Consider the following 22,518-nt stretch of genomic DNA (forward strand, 5'->3'; position numbering starts at 1 on the left):
TCTCATTGAGAACAAAGAGGCCGCGGCCCTCCCTCGCAGATGGCCGACTTACACACTAGTCAAGTGTAGAGGTAATATATATAAATCCCGCATCGCCTCTCATGCTGCCTTCTTCCGCTCTTGGTTAGGTTCGCTTGAAGTAGGAGGAAGAGACTGATATCCAATGATACCCATGCAGTGATAGTAGTAGCAGTCTTCTGTTTAGTCTGTCAGGGTCAACCTATGCCATCTATGCGCCTTTGAACATGATATACCCAAAGCAAAGCTCGGGTTGGGTGGTAATAATAGGAAGAAAGCCAACAAAACAAAAACGAGAGACAATATCAGGAGACAGGAGACAGAAGAAGACGGCGTTATACATGCAGCTCACTCCTCCACGTCGCCAAACAGCTCTCTTACAGTCCACCCTTCTGGATATTCGGGCGAACATGCCCATTGATTACAGATGGTCTCCACCAAAGGGCCGTTCCTTCGCACTTCTTGGAGCCGTTCATCTACCGTCTGTACCAAATTCCTCATATGACCAGCTGTTTCTCTCTCCGTCCGTATCTTGCGAAGAACCTGCCGCCTCACCCTGTGCCAGCTAAGATACCCAAGCGGCCTCTTGTCCACTCCCCATTCAACCACGTCCGGGCCCCATTCAGACACTCTTCTCTTCCTGCGGTTGGTATCGCTGACATCAAACTCGACGAAGTCGGTGAGCCACTCGCAGACTTCGCAAAGGCCTGCCTTGCAATGTCTTCGATAAGGCAAGTTCTGGAAGCTATAACACAGCCGGCAGTATATCCCTATCGACCACTCCAATCGATGGATGGTCCCTAGCACCCACCACTTCTTCTTCATTCCGCAGATGACGCAGTATCTTTTCCAGCCATGCTCGCCCCCCTTTTTCCGCTTTGCGATTCTCTGAGAGTCGGCGTACATGCAAATGTGCCTTCGCCGGAAACAGAAATAGCACCGGAGCGTCACCGCTATGTTTCTCTCACTCCACATGTTATTCAAGTAAACGTCCTCAAACTCTTTCTCCTCCTTCTCCTCTTCGAAGAAGTCGTCGACATATCTCTGTCTGATCAGGAATTTATCCCGATTGGATGGGAGATGCTTGAAGTACCTGTTTGTACATCGAAGTTGCTGGAGATCGCGGTGGTCCAAAAACTCGAGGATGTAGAAGTGCAGTTCTGGAGGCAGCCTGCAGAAGGGTGGCCCCTGAGGTGATGCCTTGGATGATACTCGCTGTTTGCCTCGCCTCCGACCTTGCTTCTTACCTTGCTTTTTACCGCGCTTTTTACGCAAATTTCGACGACCACGGCCTGCCATGGTTTCGTCAATGCCCTGGAGACTAATGTAAAATGCAGTTCTGTGGCTTTTCTCAACTGGCAGCGAGATGAGGCCTAAGTGTTCATAGGTATGTATATTTCGAACTTAATAATAAGTTATCTCCCGCTCCTGGTTAGCGATGGATATATGACCGTGTTGTGGTGATAGAGAAAGACCCTTGCGTCCCCGTTCCCAACTCCATACCAGATAGAGATCCAGTCCAACACACCTGATGCTATTTCTGCGCTGATTTTACATTGTCACTTCCTATTCTGGACTCCTTGATATCATTTGCCCTTGGAAGTGACAACCCTAGTAAATGGAAAATACAGAGGGCAGCCATACTTTGCCGATGCATTCCTGCCATGTAACGTGGAAATGGTTATGATCAAGTCTATATACACCATCTATTCTGGTGAGGCTGCTTCGACGTGGATGCTCCGGTCTCTAAACTACGAGATATATTAACTAGCTTAAAATATCTTGTGATTCACTAGTTCTCTTCTTCCCTTCCAGTCAACCCTCTGGACACGGATGCGCCAGGGGCAGAAAGACAGAATACCCTACTCCTCAATTAGATTCTATATCATACCTAAAGATACAACAACCTGAGTGCCACCTCGTTCACTTTAGCCCGTGATAAATGCGGTTTTTATGGGCATACGGAGTCATCATCATCGTGTGGTGCATAGCAGTGGTAGTGCGCCTGCATTCCACAGCCTGCGCTGGTTGCTTGCAAAGAGCAGCGTGCACCAACCTAGACTGCCGCCTGAGGCAGAGATGGCGGAGTACTGGGATCTTCTACAAGGTGAATCCTCAAGAGCCAGCCAGCAAAAGCAGTTATGGCAAAGTATATAGAATCCTTAGTACTGATATGCTAAGTATAGAGCCCTTGTTTTTCTAATAAGAAATAATTGAGTTGGGATAACAAAAGAAAATACTAGAAATGAATTTGTTCGTTTTCGTAGCCTCTCAGCCCTGGAAACCTCATATAAGAGATATTGCGACCTGGACTGACGTTGAGACAAGGCTGTCCACTGAAGCACCGCTGTGGAACTTAAATAGACGTAAACAGATCCGTATATTTGGTACGACTGGGCTTTGTTCCAGCGTCCAGGACCATGCTCGAGATATACGAAGGCCAAACCACCACCTCTAAACTGGGTAGATGAATATTTCGTCATTCATCAGCTGAGTCCGAATTTCATGCCATTACCCCTGTTCGCAGTACAGTTGATCCCCAGCCATCGGTCAAACAATCGTAAAGTACGAATGCCAGCCAGCATCAGTGGCGCGAGTTTTGTTCTCATCTTGAATGACGAAAGCAATGGGAGGGCAGCCAATGGAGATACTGTCGAACCCCCTCTCCTTGCTTGAAACGAGATGTTTATATGTATAAGAGGTATATATATTGGTCTCTTCGGAGTAGTTCCGCGTGCATAACAACCGTGGGGCCTCCTGTTTGCTCCACATCCCGATATGAGTTCTCATCTGGAGAAAGATAGCCCGATATGCCGGATAGGAGAGCTAGACTATTGATTGGATAGGAGCCATATTAGTCGGTTTGCTGTGCAATGTGGAGAATTTATACGCTTCCGAAGATTGATGATAAATTCAACGCACGTTATTTGGTAGTAAATCTCCTGCATATATTGCACTATGCAAACATCTGCATTATTTTGTCTTTTCTGGGAAACGAATTTGCACATGCGTCTCATGATTGGAATATTCCGTAGCTTGTATGAAAAGAAAGAACATATGCACAGAAATGGAGACATGAGAAAGGGTGCAAGCCATGCCAAGTGAAGCATGTAGCGTTTGGTTACATATAGTAAAGACTCCGATGACAGAAACCAGGCTGTAAAGGGAAGTTTAGGCCACCGCAAAAGTAAAGTAGGGTGATTCCACAGCGTTTTCCTGAGGCTATTTCAGTTCCAGCCTGGCTCTTGAAGCCTTTCGTGCCTGTCACATGGAGCGAGGCGAAAAAAAAAGGAAAAGAAAATGCATAATACTCCGTGAGAGAAGTATCAAAAAAAATAAAATAAAATAAAAAGAAATAAAAATATAAGTGGAAACAAGCCTTGCTGTGAGTATTGACCTGGTGCTTTTGCCCCGTAGGTACATATGTAGACAAGTGATTGACCACTTTGATTTCTCATATTTCAAATCATCACACAGGAAAAGGCCCTGTTCCATTTCGTAGACATCAAGTTGCACGCTGATCTCGACATCAGACGGATTATGTCAGCCCAATAGTGGCAGCATGGCTTCTTATTTGAAGTTTTTGCGCAATATCAACAGTTGAATTTGCCTTTTCTTCTTTTTATCCTTTGTATATATTTCTTTTTATGCATCATCATGATGAAAAATGTGTCTGAGCGCAGCACGTAGCGAAGCTAAACTCTTCTCTCGACACTGACTAGCATGAGGACCGTGAACTTATGGGCCTGAAGAAGTTGAGAATATCCAATCATCTGTCACCTGTTGCATCCGTCTCAATCGAGTGACTTGACTTGGCTGTGGGGAGTTTTGGTTTTCGAAAAAAAAAAAAGCAAAAGATAATTTCTTGCTATGCATCCACACAGAAATAAAGAAATCCGACTTCAGCGTCCTTCAATCTTGAAATGGGATATTTTGGCAGTATAAAACAGATCGCAACTCCGTGGCTTGGGCAAGATTCGTCCATCGCACTGCTGTTGCATCGGTTGATTTACTAGGTAAATCGGAAACACAGTCTATGGAGACGTGGCGTGCAGAAGCGCATGAACAGAACCAGAGCGGTGGGAGTAACGACCAAGCAGTTGATCAATCTCCGGTTAGGACTGGATATAATGACGAAGAAAGGAAGGGTAACTAAGGAAAAAAGGTCGTAAGAAAAAGAAAGAAAGAAAAAGAAAAAGCCAGGCCCTTGGGCTTTGGCTGGTTGAAGATGCTTCAAATAACAAGGCGAGGATTTACCTAATCGGCGACGTCCCCAAACCCTGGCGGAATAACAAGCATGCCCAAGGGGCTAACTAGGCCAAAGGAGGCCACTGTCCATCGAGCTCGAAGCCAACGGCGGTATTTTTCCCCTTAGCGCAGCCCTTAATTTACCATCCAGGCCATTCAGAAGGCGTGGATAAATAAGAATAGGAGTTTGATATAGCCGAACAGGGACCCATCCCTTGCTCCTCAGGAAATTAGGCTGTCGTAAGCCTGTCCGATCCACCTATGGAAAGAGAACGCTTTGGAATTACTTTGGTATCATCGCATGACATGAAGTCGACTGCATGCGCCATTTTTCCCACTTTTAATTGTCATCTTTCGCCTTCGTCTCCGCCCCTTTTCCTCGATTTTTTTGTCTGGTCATGCTCTCTACCAAAGCATGGGCGATGTTTTTTCCACCCCTTCGATGCATGGATATGGATGATGCTCCGTTTTGCTATCCGATCAGAGAACAAACATAACGGTGGATCCCAGAATTATTTACTCCGTACTCTGTGCCATGTCTGGGGAGATTTCAGCTCGATGCATGTATATATAAACATCCGCTATACACAAGGGACCCATAAAGTAGACATAGCATCATGCACACTACTCCGTATGCGGAGGCCCAGAGCTTGGGGTGAGATAAAGTTATACCAGAGACTTTGGTAAAATCTCTCAGTCTTTACATAGTAATTCACTGCTCACATATATTGTTGAAAACTCCTCCAAGATAGCGTAAGAGCTGGCGAGATATCTCTTTTTTTTGTTTGCGCATTTTGATCCACATTTTGCTTCTGCAGACAAGAAGCAATTTCCTTCGAGGGCATAGAACGATCCAGGAGTGGAAGCTGTTTACGACAAAGCGTATAATGTAACTTACCTAACTAGATAGATAATATCTCTTTAATGAAAGTTATTGTGCGTCTATCTTGCGTTGCACACACAGATGATAATGTATAAGTGGAGTGGTGGATAGGCCCATTCTCGAATAACAATGACTGATCGTTATTCGGCCCACCTGTTGTGCGTCCGCCCTCAGCTTCTGCGGTCGAGCAGCCAACCAGTTCATCCTCTGTCCTCAGATAACTCTTTTGGTTGAGCTAAGGTGCGGATAAGTACTCCATCAGGTAACCCCCGCCCTGGCGTTAAAAAGAAAGATGGAAGTTCGAGCTTTGACTCATTGGACATTTGAACTACGGAGCACATGTTGGCACATGTATAATGTTGAAAATGTGAAATGGTAGCCCCTGCAAACGGCATCTCCTTAATCACTCTGCTACGGAGAACGGAGGACACGCCCATTAGTGTGCTTTCTCCGGGTTAATCTCAACCTCAAATCGGAGTTTGTTTCTGTTTGGTCAAATATGCTCTGGGAGTTGCTCCTAGGTAGATTAACGGAGAGATATCCTGATCAAGCGTTCTTTCTTTTTGGCGTTCTCTCCTTTATTATTGGCTGAGGGGGCTTGTCTCCGTACAACCGGTGATGGGCCCGAGCAGGGATAAACGTTGGTGTCTTCTGAAATGTTACGTCTGATCGTTGGCCCTTGGCATGAATATTAGAGGTCACTCTATACTTTTTGAAGGCCCGATAGTTTTATATTTGAATGTATATCAATTGTACTTATGCACACATGTCGGTGTACGCCGTAAACAAAAGTTTCGATGACAGGTTGTGTAAATGCATCCGAGTTAAAAGATGGAAGAAACCGCGAGCTGAATTCATCTGAAGGATCTGGTTCATAACATAAAATAGATAACGTCTGGAAATGTCGATGCTTTGTACATCATTCGAACCTATAGACTTTCGTGTATGCGAGTGCCTGTTCTATATGTATCTGTATCGCCCCCCTTGACGTTTCAACGTGAGAAGAGGAAGGCAACGCAGTTCTGCCTTGCGTGCGTCTGGACTTTAGAAGGAGACTTAATTATCTCGTTTCTTTTTCTTCCTCTTTCCTTTTTTTTTTTTCTCTATTTCCTCTCGGGCTTCTCCCACCTCAGGGTGCGCTCCGGTTGCATGGGATGCCATGTGTGAGCGTGTATAAATGTTGGTGGAGGTGGAGTCAGGCTTTCGTCCTGTCAAGATAGGCTTCGGAGTATTTCTTAGAGTTGCACTGCATTTGCAAAGTTTAGCGTCTCGTAGGAAAAAGGAATTTAACAAAAGAGATGGAAAAAAGAAATAAATACAAAAAAAAGAGAGGATAGAGAGAAAAGCAAAGCCTTGGAGGGCAGACCTGGTGTTCGCCACTATCTCACGTCGTTAGTATCTTTCATCATCGTCGTCATCATCATCATCTTCGTCTTCTTCGTCTTTTCTATCATGGGAAGTTGGAAGAAGAAGACGCCGCAACTTTAAAGGGGAAGGAGGCTAATGACTAAGCACAGCACTTTTGTACCCAGCTGACTCATCATTTGTTAAAAGCGGCCATCCCACAAACCTCAAACATCCTAACCGCTTTAGGTAATCCCCTTTTGGCTTTTTTCTTTTCTTTTTCTTTGCTCTTCGTTTTTATTTTTTCCATGTAATACGATCGAACGTCTTTTCCAATCTCTTTGCACACGATGGGAACTCGAGATCGCACACTTCTGCTTGTGATAGACAGCTGGGCGATCTGTAACCTATTTATGGTACCAACTAGGCTCGGATGCCTCTTCTAGCATGCTGTTACCACCAGACCCAGCTAGGTTGGTCTCTCATTTACTATAGGAGGAGTACATATATACGGGGAGGAGAGCGATATATGTACTCACTGCGAACGTATGGAGTATATACGGCTCTCCCTCTCTGCATTCCTCCTTGTTAATTCGGGGGCGTTAAGGACCATGGGCTGACAGGCTAATTTCATAGCTAATTGGCTGCCAGTCCCTTTTTTGGGGGTAACTTTTGCAGCAACGCTTGTGAGCACGCGCCTGTCTCCGACCAGATGTCGGTAAATACGACTAAAATCTCGAAACAAGCGGCCAGGGGGACCGTTTAGTGAGGGATACCTTGGCACTAGGCGTAATCTCTGTTGGAGATGCGTTTCAGATTGCCTTTTAGACTCACACCAACTAATAGTCGGTTGAAGGAGCCATGTTAATCCGGTGATACAACCATACACGAGTCTATAATGGCCGATCGACCAGGTCTCCTGGCTCACAGAAACGACAATTCGAGCAATTTCAATTGGCTTTCTTTTTTATAAAATGGGAAAAACATAGATCATTCCTTCACTCTATTTACCAGTGCAACCGAAGTCTTTCCACGCAACCCACCTTGTTTCATCTTGCCCTTGATGGCAGCACTTTGGCTTCTGAGTGTTACTCCCCGCATAGAGGAAAGCCTGACCCTTGACCGTCTGGGAGATGGTGGATTGATAATATAACTAATATAATATTTACGCCTCTTTCCTGCACGGCGGAGTTACCGAGGGTCTATTTCACCTTGAAATTGACACAACAAAACGCCTGCGTGGTAAGGGGCACAACGGTCAAAACCACATTTCCCGAAAGGACTATAAGCTCTCCACTAACTGGTGCGGATAGCTTATCCTTTTTTTTTTTTTTTGCTATGGTCTTTTTTTAGGTCTCGAAAATGAAAGTATAAAACTTTCAACTGCCAAGGAGGCTTGAAGAGTTGGTACCCTACTTCATTCTCCGTATACATAGTACGGAGTACACAGATATAGCAAAAACGCGTTGGGACTCCTGGAATGTTTTTCGACCCCAAATCTCCACTTGGTACTTTGAAATTGGTTGACCACGCCCGCGCATTACCTAAGTGCCTATATATGATGCTGATCAGCCCCCAACTTCCAGATGGCTAGAACCCCCCTTGGACAACAACCCATTCGTTTGATCGACTTCTCCATATGGCCAGCACCAATGATATTTATTTCCTCATACAGTTTTAGCTCTTTTTCGTGGCGTTACCTGTCCTCTTCTTTTTCGCTTCGGGTCTCTGTCTCTAATAAGTTCCTTTTTTTCAAAAGGAATTTACATATTAGCCAACCCCCTTGGTCTACTGTGGAGAGTGCTAACTCTCACTCCTACCCATGGTAGCAGTAGTAGCCTAATCTTGTTCCTTGTCCCCCCCATCTGACAAGCTTGCCCATTGACCAGTACGCAGTACCTGTCTCCGTTGCCATTTGATCAAACCATTTTGCTTTTTCCCTACATATATTCTCCTTCCCAGTGCTCGATGCATAGAGAGAGAGAGGGAAAAAAAGGAAAATGTCTTGGGACGTTTCACCCCACGATTTAGCCTGGTTCATTTCGTGTCCTAATTGCGGGCCGGGGGTAGTGTTTATCAAGTCTCTCCTTCGCATTTTTTTTTTTCGCAAAAGCCCCCCCTCAAAGTCGCTTCCTTTCTCGATTACCTTTTAATTAATACCTTTTCTCTCTTTCTTTTGTTATAGATTGACTTTGTATTGCACCATTCCTCGTTTGGTTCGTTCCTGGACCTGTTTTCATACCCCCCTTCCACCCACAGTGGCGGTTATATCTGAAGTATATATATATATCTATGCATATATATATATATATACCTTTATATATTTTTACAATCCCTTCCAGAATATATATAGTATCCCTCCCTTGGAACCACACCTCTCGCAGGGAAGACGCCTAGCTTTCTTTTTGGTTGTTTGGCAATATATTTCATTCCCCTTCCCTTCCATGGCCACCTTTTAGTCCCTTCTGCAGCGGGTCGTCGACAACAACGCCAATTACAATTCATCTACTTTTCCATTTAGTGTTGAACTCTGCCGGGGATGACATGAGACCGTGACAACTGGAACTCCTTGTCGCATGGGGATATTATTGCCGATCGTCACTTCTTCGCCGCTCCTCGCTATATCATACATCGCCGGCGCAAGGGAGAGGATCTCAGCCATATCATCAGACACCAAGTCGCTATCCGTCGATTGTCCTTGATAAAACGGTTTTCAGTTCACTGCCCGCCTGTGGAAGCGATGCGCGAGGTCACATATCGACCCGTAAGTCAAGGAAAATTGAAAGGCCTTGGCCATGGAAAGCTCGACGGGATCGGCCGCAGATAAAAAACGGAATAAGCTAGGCTACCATAGAACTTCTGTCGCTTGTGGTAAGCGTCCTACAAGTTTCTCATATACTCCTCTATTCGGTAGTGAGGTGCATTCCTCTTTACATTTTTGACGAGCGCGAAGGCCGAAATTCAGCCTCTCTTGATCTGGCATTTTTTTGGGGGGCATCGTTCTCTTGGCTCTTCCGGCTGGTTTCGAATGATTTAAAGCGTTGGGTTAACATATCAATTTTCTTTATAGTACACTGCAGAAGGAGAAAAATACGATGCTTACTTGCGCCTGACGATTCTCAGGGCCGGTGCGAGAACTGTATCCGTCTGAAGAAAGAATGTCATTTCTATCCCGTGGACCAGCAACCGGCGGTAGATAAACGAGGGCGTCCCATATCGAAACCCGAGACCGCAGGATCTGATGTATCCTTGACTACTACGCCTCCTCTGCTGGGCAGCGGAACAGTGATGGAGCAGAAGGAGTCTTACTTCCCATATACGAATATGGCAATAACTTCCAGTCAAGACATATCAGCCTATAACTCTGGCGCATACTCCGGAACGCCCGTGGCAGCATATACACCAGGTTGGTTCCGCCACATTCGGAAAATCGCACCGTCTGATCTCAAAGGGGGAGTGGCGTGAAGGGATTTCATAACTAAAGCAGTTGTTTTTCTCCTTAGATTCCATGGTTGCGCCTGAATTAGGTGCGATACCAAACCCAGCCCAGCCTGTTTCGGCGTGGAACGAGCCTCTTTATGAAGCACAAGTACCCGGAATGGTTATGAGGCCTTCTCCTGGAACAGTCGTACAGCCAGGGGCGATTCCACATCCATCAACAGGCCCAATGGCGGTTACGCCAGACCCCACCGGAATACTTCCAGTCAACATGTCTGCTTCTGGATTTGGTGCTCCTCATGATAACACAGTATGGGGCGGCCAAATATCGAGATCTATGAGTTTATCTGCGAGACCAGGCGTGTCTTCACCAATACCTCAACTATTTCCTAGCCAGTACCACCCTTCACCACCGATTCACCCTGAATTTAAACGCCGAATGACTACCCCGGCCGAGTCTTCTTACCCAGCAACCATGAGCCATTCCATCCCTCAACTCCCTTCGACACCTATCCCCGTATCATATGATGAGAGCCAAATACCATTTTCCGCCTATAATATGCCCGGAGCCGTCCCAGAAGGCCTACGGCACCCGGGCCAGGTTATTGTTGGCTCCGCAGCAGACCCAATGTCCCTTTCGGAGTGGTATTCGCCAGATTCTCTACAAGCGCACCAGCAGGCCTTCATCCCAGATCAGCAAAATCTGATGCATCGCCCACCAAGCTAATATACCCGCCCCCAGACGCTCCAACCCACCTATACACGGCCTCAAGCCCTCCCTATAACTCCATGAACCTTGTACTACCTTTTTTTTTTTTGTCTTTTTCCTCTATAGGAGATTAAAGCAAGAAACAGGCCCACGATTCATCAGCTGTGAAGAATGCTCCCAATCCGGCTCCCTCGGCCCCTTTTTTTTCGTGCTTGAGATGGCATCTCAGTCAAAGGACCTTTCTCGTTGCTCACCCTGTGTGGCATTTATTCATTTACGGGCGTATATTAAATAAACCGGCATTATGTTTCTTTCTTTCGCTTCCTACCTAAGGACCAACCAACACCCCGTCCATAAGCTAAATACTTTCGTCTACCATCTAGCAACCTATGTTATTCGGCGCTCTTCCTTTTCACCCGGCCTTGCTATCTTGAGAACAAGCAGGAAAGAGGAAGCCAAATCTCGGTTAATTACCGCCTACAATTGGCCTCCTTTCATACCCGAGATTTACTCGGTTTCTTTTTTTTTCCTCTCTTCTTTACGCATATCCCTCTGTTCGGTAACTTCCTCCTGCTACATGCATCTTGATAGTGGGTTCGAGTTATATATACCTGTTGTCTCTCGACCACCGCATCCTTCTTTCATCTTGGGTTTTTTATATCTATTATTTTTTATTTTTTTCCCCCTCTACTAATTTTCTATTCTATATTCCCATTTCTATATTTATATATATATATATACATTTACGAACTGGTTACATTGAATGTGAGCTCTGAGAGCCACACCGGGGTGTCTCATTAAAATGGAAGGGAGGGTTCTTCATCGTTTTATTCAAAAATAGGGCTTCTGGTGCCATTTTCTCCATTTCCTTTACTTTTTCTTAGTAAATTCTCTATGAATATTCCCCTATTTACCTGATAGCTGTTGGTTTAAGGCGGCTATAGTTCCCATATCATTTTTCCATGGAGGCAGCACATTGCGTATTCTACACTTCATCTTCTCATCATCTCCTTCTGTACATCAGCCAAGCCAGCCGCTCTCAAACAACTCGTCATCACCATCTTCTCTTTCTTCTCTCTTGGACCATTCCACACCACGGAGCAAGACGGGCTCATCAGCGCCATGGTTGCTTGTATTTGCTTCTAGTTCTCTGTATCGGCACTAATAGCGTGCTTCTGGCTGCGGGACGAGGGGGTGTGAGCCCCCCATGAGACGAAGAGACAGCCTGGTCGGGCGATCATCCCGATCAACCCATCTATCAACTTGTCTGAGTATATGCAAGTGTAGGTGTGTATGTTGGTTTATGACGGAAGGCCCGCTGAGAAGGGAAAAGCCCCACCAAAGCATCTCCCCCTCGGCTTTGCAAGTATAAAAAGCTACATCACTCCTACAACAACATCGCGGCAATTCTTCCTCACTCCTCTAGTTATCACTTACTCCGATATTCAAGTGCGTCCTGTTTACATCCGATATCTTCTTTTACGTCACCAAGATCAGACAGATCTTGGGCATAGGCGGTGGCATGGAAGACGAAGCATTGTGGGTGGAGTTCCTAAACAACCGGTTGTATGAGCAGGCTGCCCCCCGTCGTCGACACTGCCTACGAGCCCAAGGGCAAATATGTCACGATTAACGGGATGAAGACCTGTGAGTCGGTCCATCTAGTATTCTTGCAACAGGTTGAACTACGCTGACTGCCCGCTACCAGATGTCACCGGCCCTGACTCCGCCACAGAGGCCATCCTGGTTGTATACGGTTGAGTCTACCGGCACTTATACACAGAGAGCTCTTTCATCTGACTCTCAGGACACAGATATCTTCGGATTCTTCCCGCAGACCCTCCAGGGCGCAGATATCATCTCCACTTCTGACTCGGAGCGCAAATACCGCGTGTTTATGCCCGACTTCTTCGACGGCAGCCCCGCCGATATCTCCTGGTACCCTCCAGACACCGATGAGAAGAAGGAGAAATTTGGCGCCTTCTTCCAGAACAGAGCTCCGCCACCAAACACTCTCCCACGCATACCCAAGGTGGTTGAGGAGATCAACAAGGCCTACAGCATCGGTGGTTCTGGCTTCAAGTCATGGGGTGTGGTAGGCTACTGCTGGGGAGGTAAGATTACCTCTCTACTCTCCGGCAAGGACTCCCTCTTCAAGGCCGCTGTCCAGATTCACCCGGCCATGATTGATCCCAAGGAAGGTCTCGATGTGACTATCCCCATGGCAATCTTGGCTTCCATGGACGAAGATGCCGCGGAGATTGACGCGTACAAGAACAACCTAAAGGTCGAAAAGTTGGTCGAGACCTATCCTACCCAGATTCACGGCTGGATGTCCGCTCGAGGCGATTTGAAGAATCCCGATGTTAAGAAGGAGTATGAGAATGGATACAAGTCCGTCATCGCCTTCCTTAGAGCCCATTTGTGAGAACGCCCCTTTCCTCTTGAATGTATATATCTTTGTAAGGCATTCCACAAAAGGTGTACACAAGCAATGGAGGGTTTGAGGATGACTGACTCGTTCCCCCACAATTCATTGTCTTGAAACCTACATAACAAGGTCCTCAGAGAAATCTAAGATATGATTCATAGCATATTCAATTAGCTCCGAGGTTGAGTCGAACAGAAGTCAGCTAGTAAATAAGTAACCGTAAAAAGTAGTAGTAGCGTATTGTATTACTTATCATTCTCTTTTTCTGCCTTTCCCTACCTTGCACATACATCACTTACCAAAGTGCACCAACAAACTTACAAATGTATATACTACACGCCATTGTATAACCAACCAGTTCAATTAATCCCGCCGACACGGATAACCACATTGACATCAATCGCCCTGGCTTCCCGGATGCTGCAGGCTAAACAGGTGCGGCCTACCCTTGCAATCACCGCATCCGTACAGACGGCCGTACACCAGGCCCTCGCAAATGCTTCTTTATGCTTACTTCCTCTCGCATCAATAATATAGGTTATTGGCCGACGGCGGTGGCGTCGCCGTTTCTCTGACCGGTCGGATCGACATGAATTCTGCCTCTTTAGCAGAGGAGGGTCAACAGTCTCAGAGGCCTGTGGCTGGAAGACCGTCAAGCTTGGGAGCGAAGCGAAGGGGATGTATTTGTATGGATAGAAAGAGATATGGAGTGGGTGGCCTGGAACGCGGAAGCTGTTGGTTCGTACGCCTGAGGGGTCGAAGGGGTCTGGGACTGGTGATTCGGGTCCTGGGCTCCGGCCAAACGTATCTACGTCGTCGGGGGCTGGGGGCTGGAAGTGTCTGTGATACTCTGACGATGAAGAAGACTGAGAGTCGTCGTCGTTGTGGTTGCTAGAATGAGCAGCCCATCCTCTGGGGGGAACGCAAGGGAAGGAGGAGATGAAGAGTGAGTTCTTGCTTAATGGGAAGAGAACCTTGCGTGGTTTCGAGTCAGGTGTCTCTTTTATGGTGAAGAAAGCGTACGCGAGAGCTTTGAAAGGGAGATATTTACTTGGATCATCTCGTCCGGCCCTGGCAAGCGTTATATTATCAAACACCACACTTGTCTCACGGATGTGAGGCAAGTTAGGTTCGTCCATTGGTAAAGAGAACTGTTCTGGGGTGAGCTCTCCACCTGGCCCTAGTGGCGAGGAGTCAAGTAGGACTTGCGTCGTCTTGTAAATTCGTGGCACTGTCAAGTCGCGCAGGTCATCTTTCAGTTCAACTTCCACCCATCGGTCCGTATAATCCCTGCCCTGTTCGTCCTGGGGTACGACAAGACTGGACACCCAGCCCATACAAGTAGTGGACCCTTCTAGGCAACTGACAATTCTTGATACAACGCACATCTTGCTCCACCAGCTCCTCCCTTTGTATATAAAACCGCCATATAGGTTGGCTACTGGGCCAAGAGTGTTTAGGGCATGAGCGTCATTTTCTAACAGTGTCGATATAAGCATATCATTAACAGCTTCTCCGGGTAGGACAAATCCCGTTAGCCACGAGCGAGAAATCCATCCGCCCAAGTATGTTGACGAGGTGGGAACAGAGTGAAGTTGAGAGGGGGGAAGAAGCAAGACGAGATGGGAGGTATTTGAATTTTCATAGGCCGATAGCCTCTGACGAGGCAAGTCGTCACCTTTCAACTCATTGGTAACGAGTGGCGTGGAAAGTGTTCGGATCATAGCAGCTGGATCGTTTATCACCGTATTGAACTTCTTCTCTAACTGGAATTTTACCTCCTCTGCGTCGGGCCACTGGATTATATCCATAAACGCAAAGAGGCCGTCCAGCTGCTTCCTAAAAAAGCGGGGTCTGGTAATACAATCCCATACTATCCGGGAGTCCTCAGGTTGTTGATCTTTTTGCTCTTGCATCTGCTTTTCCTTGAGTTTTCCGCGTGTTAACATTTGTCGAATCCGTGACGGATGTTTCTCCCGGGATCGGCCTGGGGGTATAATAGGATCGAGCCGCCCACACGTAGGAGCATATTTGATAGTCATGCTTTCAAAAGCCCTCTGGCAGCAGATGATTGCCCAATCAACTTGGTCATTCCTCATATCGTTAATGTGGTAGATATCCCGCTGGGTAATGCTTATACCTTTTGAGCGACCCATGATGCCAACTTTGGCGGCCGCATCGAGCCGCAGAACCAATTCAGCGGCTAATAGAATTTGGATCAAAAACCACTGTCTCTCCGCGTCAATACCGACATCTGGGTCATCTGGGTACTGGTCCTTGATAATACCATCATGATGTGGTGGGCATTCCCAGAGGATCTGACCAGCACGGATTCTCCATTCGATCTGGGAAAAGTCAATCCATGCGTCCTGGACGGCGAGAACTCTGACCAGAATATCAATCTGAGTCTTGAGGCTGGTATGCTTGAATTCATCGCCGTGCACTTCCTTTGGGGGAGGGAAAAGGAAGGTGGAAAATAGCCGTTGGTGGAGCTTGGAGATTGGCTCTATATCGAATAGGTTAATAGGCTTAGCCTTGAAGACCATCTGATCTCGCAAATCACAGAGGGTTTCCAGGCGTTGAGCAATTTGTTTAGTTGAGCAATCACGGACCCCAAGACGTCTCCATGTAGGTGGCCCTCCCTTTATCAACTGTGCACGACTGAACCGTATGCCCGGTCGACAGCAGATATATGGTTCGTCATCACCTGTCGGTGAGTTATAGAGTGTATTGTCAGAAGAAACAATGCCAGGGGGGTTATCGGACTTGGCCTTTAGCTGCGGAGAGATGGGAAGCTCCATAAAATGACGGAAGCCAACGCATCCCCGTTCTTTAGCGCGAGAGGAGAGCATGTTAGGTACCTCGAAAACACCAATATCAAAGGCCGGATATTTGGACGACTCCAGCTCTGCCATATCCTGAGCAACTCCTGCTGTTTTCCTACTCTCCAAGAAGGCAGGCAGATGGGCGTGAAGCGTAGATAGCGTAAAGGAGGCATGGTGTAACGGTTTCCTGTCCTGGAGATTCTGGATCCGCGTGCTATCGTCCCAGGGAAAAACTACATGGGGAAACCAGTGAGAGCGGCTACCTTTCTCGAGTAAGAAGTGAGGAGCACCAGAGAATATGACTCTGAGCTCCTGTCCGGTCAGAGGGGAGTTCCTAGGGTGAACCGTGCACCCTATATTGGAGCATTTGCTCGGACTGGGCGTAGACGTGGTGCCCTCTAGGGCGTCACTGGCCTGGCATTCAGGCCCAGACAGCGGAGCATGAGAGAAGAGACGGTCCCTGACATTATCGGCTCGTAGCTGAAAGTAGTCTGGGATATTTTCTTCGTGGTGATGGTGTTCCTAATTCCAGTTAAACCTACTCAAGGGCCAAAGGAGCAAAGAAACAGGAGCAATCAGCTAGGGAGGGAGAGATATCACAGGTTGTTGATGATGATGATAATGATGCCCTGCACTGGACGCCTCCTGTTCTTGGTCTGCTGCGTCCGTGGCGTCCGTCGAATCCGTCGCATCTGTAGACTGCGATGTCTCTGAGCCTACAGTTTCTGCATTGGAGCATCTACGGTTGCCAAAGATGGAATGGCGCAGCCGGGTAGAGCTCCTGGACTTCCTTTTGCGTAGTGGCAGCTGCAGCATATTTGGCAGCAATTCTGGGCTGGTAGTCTGTACAACTACATCAATAGCATTCAAGACGCTCTTCCTCAGCCTTTTCCGGCGATCACAACGGAGTAACCATCAGTTTTAGGTATATCCCCCTAATTACTCGCAGTTAGCCCTATGATGCTATAGATGATGCCATATGCCATGGTTGGAGGTAAACTTCTCTTTCGCCACCAGTAACTTATTTGTAGCCTCCCCGGAGCCTCCCTCTGAGCGACCACTCGTATCCTGGTATCACCATCCGCCATCGGCCATGCAGAGTTTTTTTTTTTTTCTTTTTCCCTCCCTTCTCCTCCCGGTATTGATATCTCTGGTTCTGTGAGAGATAAAAACGGAGAAAGAGAAAAAAAAAAGAAAAGAGAGCAGAAAGATGGAAAAAGAAGAGAAGAAGTCAAAGATTTCCCAGTTAGGGAGGCGGTGAGGATTCGGCAGCAGGGTCACGGGAGCGGCAATACAGGACATTACACCGATACACACCGATACCGCCTGCTTTTGGCGGTGCAACGTGACCCGGGTGGCGTAATCTAATACATCGTGATACCGCCCCTTTTTCTGTATATCAGAATGGAGGAAGGAAGAATGTATACGTTATAAGTATTTATAAATATAGAGGGATGGGGTAGGAAGATTGTTCCGGTGAAAGGGGGGGCGATATCAATGATCCCTGAGGGCCAACAGATGCAACCATGAGCGCGGATCTCGGGACTGTGCCGTCTCTTCGACACAAAGACAGACTCCTTAATATCTTCACCTTCCGTGATTTCTCTATACATTATATAAGTACTAGAGCATGGAGTATGGAGATAGACAGACCACTTAGTAGCCTGACGCTTTGCGACTGACGACTGACGGCGACCGACTTAGCGCTAGATGGGCCGCAGCATCCCCCCTGGCCGTGGAGAAGAAATGCCAGCTAGAGAGTGACAACGCAGCAAATCTCGAAACTTCACCAACCCCCCCTAGCTCTATACATAGAATACGTATACTTGTAGAACGAGTAGTCAGCAGAGGCAAGCATGTTTCTACACCATTACAAACGAACTAGTTAGCTTCCCGTACTCCAGCAGAGAGAGTGACTCTTGATATAATTGAAGGGAAGCAGAAAAAGCTCCACCAGAACCAAGCAAAGCAACCCAACAGCGTCCTCCTCATGTGGTCGCTTGGATCGCCTTAGCCTCGCCTCTCTTCTCTGCCTCTCTCACTCTTCTTCTTCCTTCTCTTTTTCTCTTCCCCCCGGACAGTCTTACAACTCCTTTATTATTATTTATTTATATATAAAGCCCTGCCTCTCCCGTTTTCTCTCCCTAACTCCCTTTCTCTCTCCCCCTTCTTCCTTCCGATCTTCTGATATACTCATATACCGTGAACCTTTCTCTACCGCCGTGTCCGTCTAGCTACCTCTACCTACTCTCCTTGCAGCTCCTCTACAGTACCATCCTCCTCAGAACTCCTAAAAGAAACCGGTATGAAATCCTCTGTCCCTCTTCCTCTCTGAGCCTTGGGCTCAAAAGAAGTCTGATAACCGGCCAGAAAGTATCGATCTGTTCCGGCAAAAAGGAAGAAAAAGGCTAACATTTCGCTCTCTTTAGTCATAACGAATTCGCCTTGCCGGCTCTCTTAAATAGCATCAAAACCCTGAAACACGACTTGAGTCCTTCCCCTTAACCAAAAGTCGGCCTTAAATCTACATCTACACCCTCGAAATGGCCCCATCCAGAAAGCCACGCTGCCAGTTCAAGGCCTGCAAGGAGCTTGCCCAGCGTATAGTCGGTGACTGCGGCTTCTGCAAGGGCCAGTTCTGCAGCAAGCACCGCATGCTTGAATCACACAGCTGCAGCGGCCTAGAGGACTGCAAGAAGGAGTCACACGCCCGTAATGCCGAACGGTTAAACTCTGAACGGACAACGGTGGTTAAGGGGGTATAATGGGTTATGTTCTGTCATCTTTCTCTCTATTTTCTTACCTGGGACCGGCGAGCGTGGTACGGGTTGGGGAGTCCTTTTTATTGCTGTTGTTCTGTCCATCCCTCTTCCCTTTTTTTTTTTTTTTAGCTTGGGATTCAGCAGCTCTGGTGGGTTGGTCTTTGGATGTACTCTTGGATGTTCTCTTCTCCCGCTCCATGCATCTTTTGCTGCCCTCTAAGCCTTGCAGCGTACCGGCTTTAAGCCTGAGATTGGGTTGGTCTTTTCTTTCCTTCCCCCTTGGCTATCTTGCATGGTGTTTGGCCTGGTTCACCATATTTTTTCATTTAGCCTGTTTTGATGTTTTGTTTTGAAAGACCGTTTGCTGTGATATAAAGGGTATCTACCGAATAATATCAATATTAGACTATACTGTTCTCCATAGTAAATCCAGACCATAGAAACAAGAGAACTCCAAAAAGCAACCGATATCGTGCATGCCTATTTGATATTGTCGATAGATGCAGATATGAAAAGAAAAGAAAAAGACAAAAGCAAGATCTCCCCCCCAAGTGTTATCCTGGTCCAATTCTCGGCCTATGGAGTGATACCATGTTAGCTTGTCTCCTTGCTGCGAAACAAGGTAAAACCAGTCGAAACTTACATGTCGTGATGCTCACTCAGATTGCTGAGGTACTTGTTCAACTCCTCCACGCGTTCTTTATGTGTCTTGACTCCCTCACGTTTTAGTCGTTCGTTCAGCTATAGATAAAAAAATATGTAAGCCTATATCGTGCCCGTTTCCCTCCCCCATATAAATTACGTACTCTCTTCCTTTTTGCTTCCGCATATCTCCTCTCTGCCTCTGTCTTCCCATCGCCATCAACTTGCTCACTCGCACTCCGCCGTTGGTTGTCCTTTTCCTCCTTCGAGCCGGCTTCTTCTCCGGTATCAGCATTTTCTTCTTCTTCTTCCACTCTCACAGACACATCTCCCTCTTCCTTCTCCTTATCTCTCTTCTTCTTTTTCTTCTTCTTCTCCACGCGGCCGTCCTGGACCTTTGAACCCTTGATCTTCAACCGGCCACCTCCGCTAACGGCATACTCGCTGGACGGTGCCATGGCTTGCGTCGCGTCAAGGAGTTCTATGTCGTGTAGCCTTCAACTGGTTGATTCGCTGATCGCGCTGACTTGACTATCGATCGCGCCGCATCTCTCTCCGGTTCCTTGGTATCATTCGCTAGGCTCTCGTCCATTGCGAAGGAAGAAACATTTTTCTCTCTGTAAAGCTTCAAGAGGATTGTTCTTTCTTATGTAATCATATAATTACGTCATACTTTAGGAATTTGTTATTCTGCATAATTTTTATGAACATGTAAAGTGCGGTTGTATTTTCAAACCTCCACAGACTGCAGTAACATCATGACCAAGCCCAGCTGTGCTTACGCTTGTCTGTATCAATCAAATGGAATAGGCCGCAGATCAGAGTTTCCCTGTCGTTTCCTCATCTCTTCTCCCGCAGCAACAGCACTGGGTACTTTTATACCACAGCAGTCTCCCCAGAAGTCCACTCCGCCGGAAGACTTGTTATGAGAATGATCACAGTGATTGTGATCATGCACGCCCTCCTGAGGCTCCCGAACGCCCATCTCTGGAGTTGCAGGAATCAAGCTTCCGAACAAAAAGTGTTGCATAATGGGTAGCTTACCCAGCACTTCCTTGATAAACATCTTCTTCATGCCAGCTTCTACCTTGTACCAATTCTTAGCGCCGGAGATATCATCTAGCATGGGACTGTGCCACCTGAGGCCCTTTACGGTCTTTACACTATCCACCCACTTGACTTGATCGAGGTATATCCAGTTTCCACACTCTTCATCAAGGACGACATTATTGTGTATGGAGAGAGGCGTTATGTAGCGATGCCCAGTTAGTTGTGATGCACCGAAGAGGAAAGGTAGAAATTGGTAGTCGTCCAGACCCCAGACACCGTGAGACCCGGCTGGCTCCAGGTAGTAAGTTAGCTGGATACGGCGCATAAGCTCGATATAGCGAGTGAAGACGCGACAGACGAGAAAGGGGAAATCATGTGTGTCAAGGGCACGATGCAGGTAGAGACATAGCAGCCACATCATGAAGTTGAGCTCATGGCCCGACCCGTAGTCGAGACGCGAACGCGAACCTAGGGAGCTAACCAGGTAGGTTGATATCTCGACTTTGGCGGCTTCGTCAGTAATGCCCAGCAGGTCTCTATGCCATGACAGGCTGTGAGATTCGACATCGTCGAAAAAGGATCGGAAGGCGGGGTTGCCAAAGCGGGACCCGCCCTGTTCAAGGGATGGGTGGGCATCGAGCAGCGAATCTTATTGATGATAGTAACCTTGGAGAATCTTGGATATTATGGGTGATGGTGGCGATGCAGGGACCAAACCGCTCGAGGACATCCGAGTATAGATTTCTGCCGTACACTGTCTGACAGATTGAACACAAAGGCCGTGATTAGGGTGTGCGACGGGGACGAAAGGAAGGATTGGTGGTCCTGGACAGAGAGAATGCGAGGAACAGGACGTGTGTACCGGAGATCCTCTGTGGCAGGGCGAGGGGGCATAGATGGAGTTGGTGGCGCCGAGTCACCAGCGGCAGGCTGCCGTCGAGGGCCACCAGTTCGAGCTAGCTTCTTGGACAAGTCGATCTTAGGGATGGGGGTACGGGACGGTGGTTCATGGGGAGAGGACGCCATGGTGCAGGAGATGCTTGATTCCTCCTCATGTGTTTTGTTCTTCACCCTTCTTTTCTTCTTCTTCCTTCGTTTTTGTCGTTCAAGTCAAGCTTGAACCCGTGACAGATGACGTAATCAGGCAGTTGCGAAGAAAAGATAGAAAGGATGGAAATAAGGAGATGGTGAAAAGATAAAGAGATGGAGAAATCTATTTATCAAGTTAGTTTTCGCATTTCGTGGACGTAAATGCTTGGACTGGCTGTCAGTCAATGATCGAATTGGAATTATCTTCGACAAGCATCCATACTGTGTATAGCTTCAAGGAGCTACGCTCTTCCCGAACATAGTGTATGCTACTCGGGGAGTCAACAGAGATGTAGCGAATATCTAGTGGTAGAGCAGTCAAACCAGTTGCCAGATCGTTGTGTGGTCGTTTAGCGGATGCTCACATGAGGGCTCTGAAGAAGCAAGCTGGAAGTATCCCTGTTGCTTGGGGAGCCTTGTTGACTGTTGACTTCTCGCTGTCGCATGATCCAGGCGAAATGAAGAACCGAAGAGAAGAGAGGAAGAAAGTGAAAAAAAAAAAAAAAAAACCGCCGTAAATGGATGTAAATGGCCGAGTATCTGGACTCACCCTCAACTGTGGCCCTCGCCAGACACCTATCACAGACTAGCATGCACGATTTCTGTACGATGCTCCTCCCCCTTGTTCCTCGTTCCACGGCGCGCCTGATCCAGTCACCTCACCAGCCATGAAATTCAGCCCATCGCTCGAGCGGTCGTCCTCGCAACTGCAGCCCAGGTTTACGCCTCCGTCACACCCAGACCCATCCTCCCAGGACGAAAGCCATGCTAAGCCGACCAGTCATGCGCATGTCCAATAAGACACGACGCGTCGCCGCCACTAGCCAAGCGACTTCTCGACCTATATCAACTCGACTAACTCGACTAAGTCAGTTGTAAGAAGACGATCTGAACGCAGAAAACTCTGCTTGGTGGGCCAGTCCACGCAGACGGGAAGACAACAGAAGGCAAGAGAGGGGGGAAAAAAAGAGCCAACATCTAGACAACGCCGAGGTCGATGTGGGTATCGTGGTTAATGGTTATGCCGTCTCGTTCGCGCTGTTGTAGGTAGTTCACTGTAGAGGCGAGATCAGCTCTTT

The 22,518-nt window shown here is 47.4% G+C and overlaps 8 protein-coding genes across 8 annotated transcripts; 4 read left to right on the top strand and 4 right to left on the bottom strand.

Moving 5' to 3' along the window:
• Positions 1 to 366: 366 nt before the first annotated feature.
• MCYG_02973 (conserved hypothetical protein) lies at positions 367 to 1,317 on the bottom strand (the record flags this gene model as incomplete). Its single annotated transcript, XM_002847421.1, has 1 exon — positions 367 to 1,317. The coding sequence occupies one exon, from the start codon at positions 1,315 to 1,317 to the stop codon at positions 367 to 369; it is 951 nt and encodes a 316-aa protein (XP_002847467.1).
• A 780-nt stretch (positions 1,318 to 2,097) lies between these two features.
• MCYG_02974 (uncharacterized protein) lies at positions 2,098 to 2,694 on the top strand (the record flags this gene model as incomplete). Its single annotated transcript, XM_002847422.1, has 2 exons — positions 2,098 to 2,167; positions 2,393 to 2,694. The coding sequence occupies 2 exons, from the start codon at positions 2,098 to 2,100 to the stop codon at positions 2,692 to 2,694; spliced, it is 372 nt and encodes a 123-aa protein (XP_002847468.1).
• Positions 2,695 to 9,288: 6,594 nt separating this feature from the next.
• MCYG_02975 (conserved hypothetical protein) lies at positions 9,289 to 10,658 on the top strand (the record flags this gene model as incomplete). Its single annotated transcript, XM_002847423.1, has 3 exons — positions 9,289 to 9,364; positions 9,564 to 9,899; positions 9,997 to 10,658. 3 exons carry the CDS (start codon positions 9,289 to 9,291, stop codon positions 10,656 to 10,658), a joined length of 1,074 nt encoding a protein of 357 aa, XP_002847469.1.
• Positions 10,659 to 11,933: 1,275 nt separating this feature from the next.
• Positions 11,934 to 13,068, top strand: MCYG_02976 (dienelactone hydrolase family protein; the record flags this gene model as incomplete). The annotated part of the gene is made up of 2 exons (XM_002847424.1): positions 11,934 to 12,089; positions 12,349 to 13,068. The coding sequence occupies 2 exons, from the start codon at positions 11,934 to 11,936 to the stop codon at positions 13,066 to 13,068; spliced, it is 876 nt and encodes a 291-aa protein (XP_002847470.1).
• A 362-nt stretch (positions 13,069 to 13,430) lies between these two features.
• Positions 13,431 to 16,712, bottom strand: MCYG_02977 (conserved hypothetical protein; the record flags this gene model as incomplete). Its single annotated transcript, XM_002847425.1, has 2 exons — positions 13,431 to 16,399; positions 16,532 to 16,712. The coding sequence occupies 2 exons, from the start codon at positions 16,710 to 16,712 to the stop codon at positions 13,431 to 13,433; spliced, it is 3,150 nt and encodes a 1,049-aa protein (XP_002847471.1).
• Positions 16,713 to 18,439: 1,727 nt separating this feature from the next.
• On the top strand, positions 18,440 to 18,661 carry MCYG_02978 (AN1-type zinc finger protein; the record flags this gene model as incomplete). The annotated part of the gene is made up of 1 exon (XM_002847426.1): positions 18,440 to 18,661. The coding sequence occupies one exon, from the start codon at positions 18,440 to 18,442 to the stop codon at positions 18,659 to 18,661; it is 222 nt and encodes a 73-aa protein (XP_002847472.1).
• A 363-nt stretch (positions 18,662 to 19,024) lies between these two features.
• Positions 19,025 to 19,758, bottom strand: MCYG_02979 (conserved hypothetical protein; the record flags this gene model as incomplete). The annotated part of the gene is made up of 3 exons (XM_002847427.1): positions 19,025 to 19,234; positions 19,302 to 19,399; positions 19,465 to 19,758. 3 exons carry the CDS (start codon positions 19,756 to 19,758, stop codon positions 19,213 to 19,215), a joined length of 414 nt encoding a protein of 137 aa, XP_002847473.1.
• Positions 19,759 to 20,093: 335 nt separating this feature from the next.
• On the bottom strand, positions 20,094 to 21,376 carry MCYG_02980 (serine/threonine-protein phosphatase 2A activator 2; the record flags this gene model as incomplete). Its single annotated transcript, XM_002847428.1, has 2 exons — positions 20,094 to 20,998; positions 21,079 to 21,376. The coding sequence occupies 2 exons, from the start codon at positions 21,374 to 21,376 to the stop codon at positions 20,094 to 20,096; spliced, it is 1,203 nt and encodes a 400-aa protein (XP_002847474.1).
• Positions 21,377 to 22,518: the final 1,142 nt, after the last annotated feature.

Source organism: Microsporum canis, genomic scaffold (assembly GCF_000151145.1).
Source record: "Microsporum canis CBS 113480 supercont1.3 genomic scaffold, whole genome shotgun sequence".
NCBI classification, from domain to species: Eukaryota; Fungi; Ascomycota; class Eurotiomycetes; order Onygenales; family Arthrodermataceae; genus Microsporum; species Microsporum canis.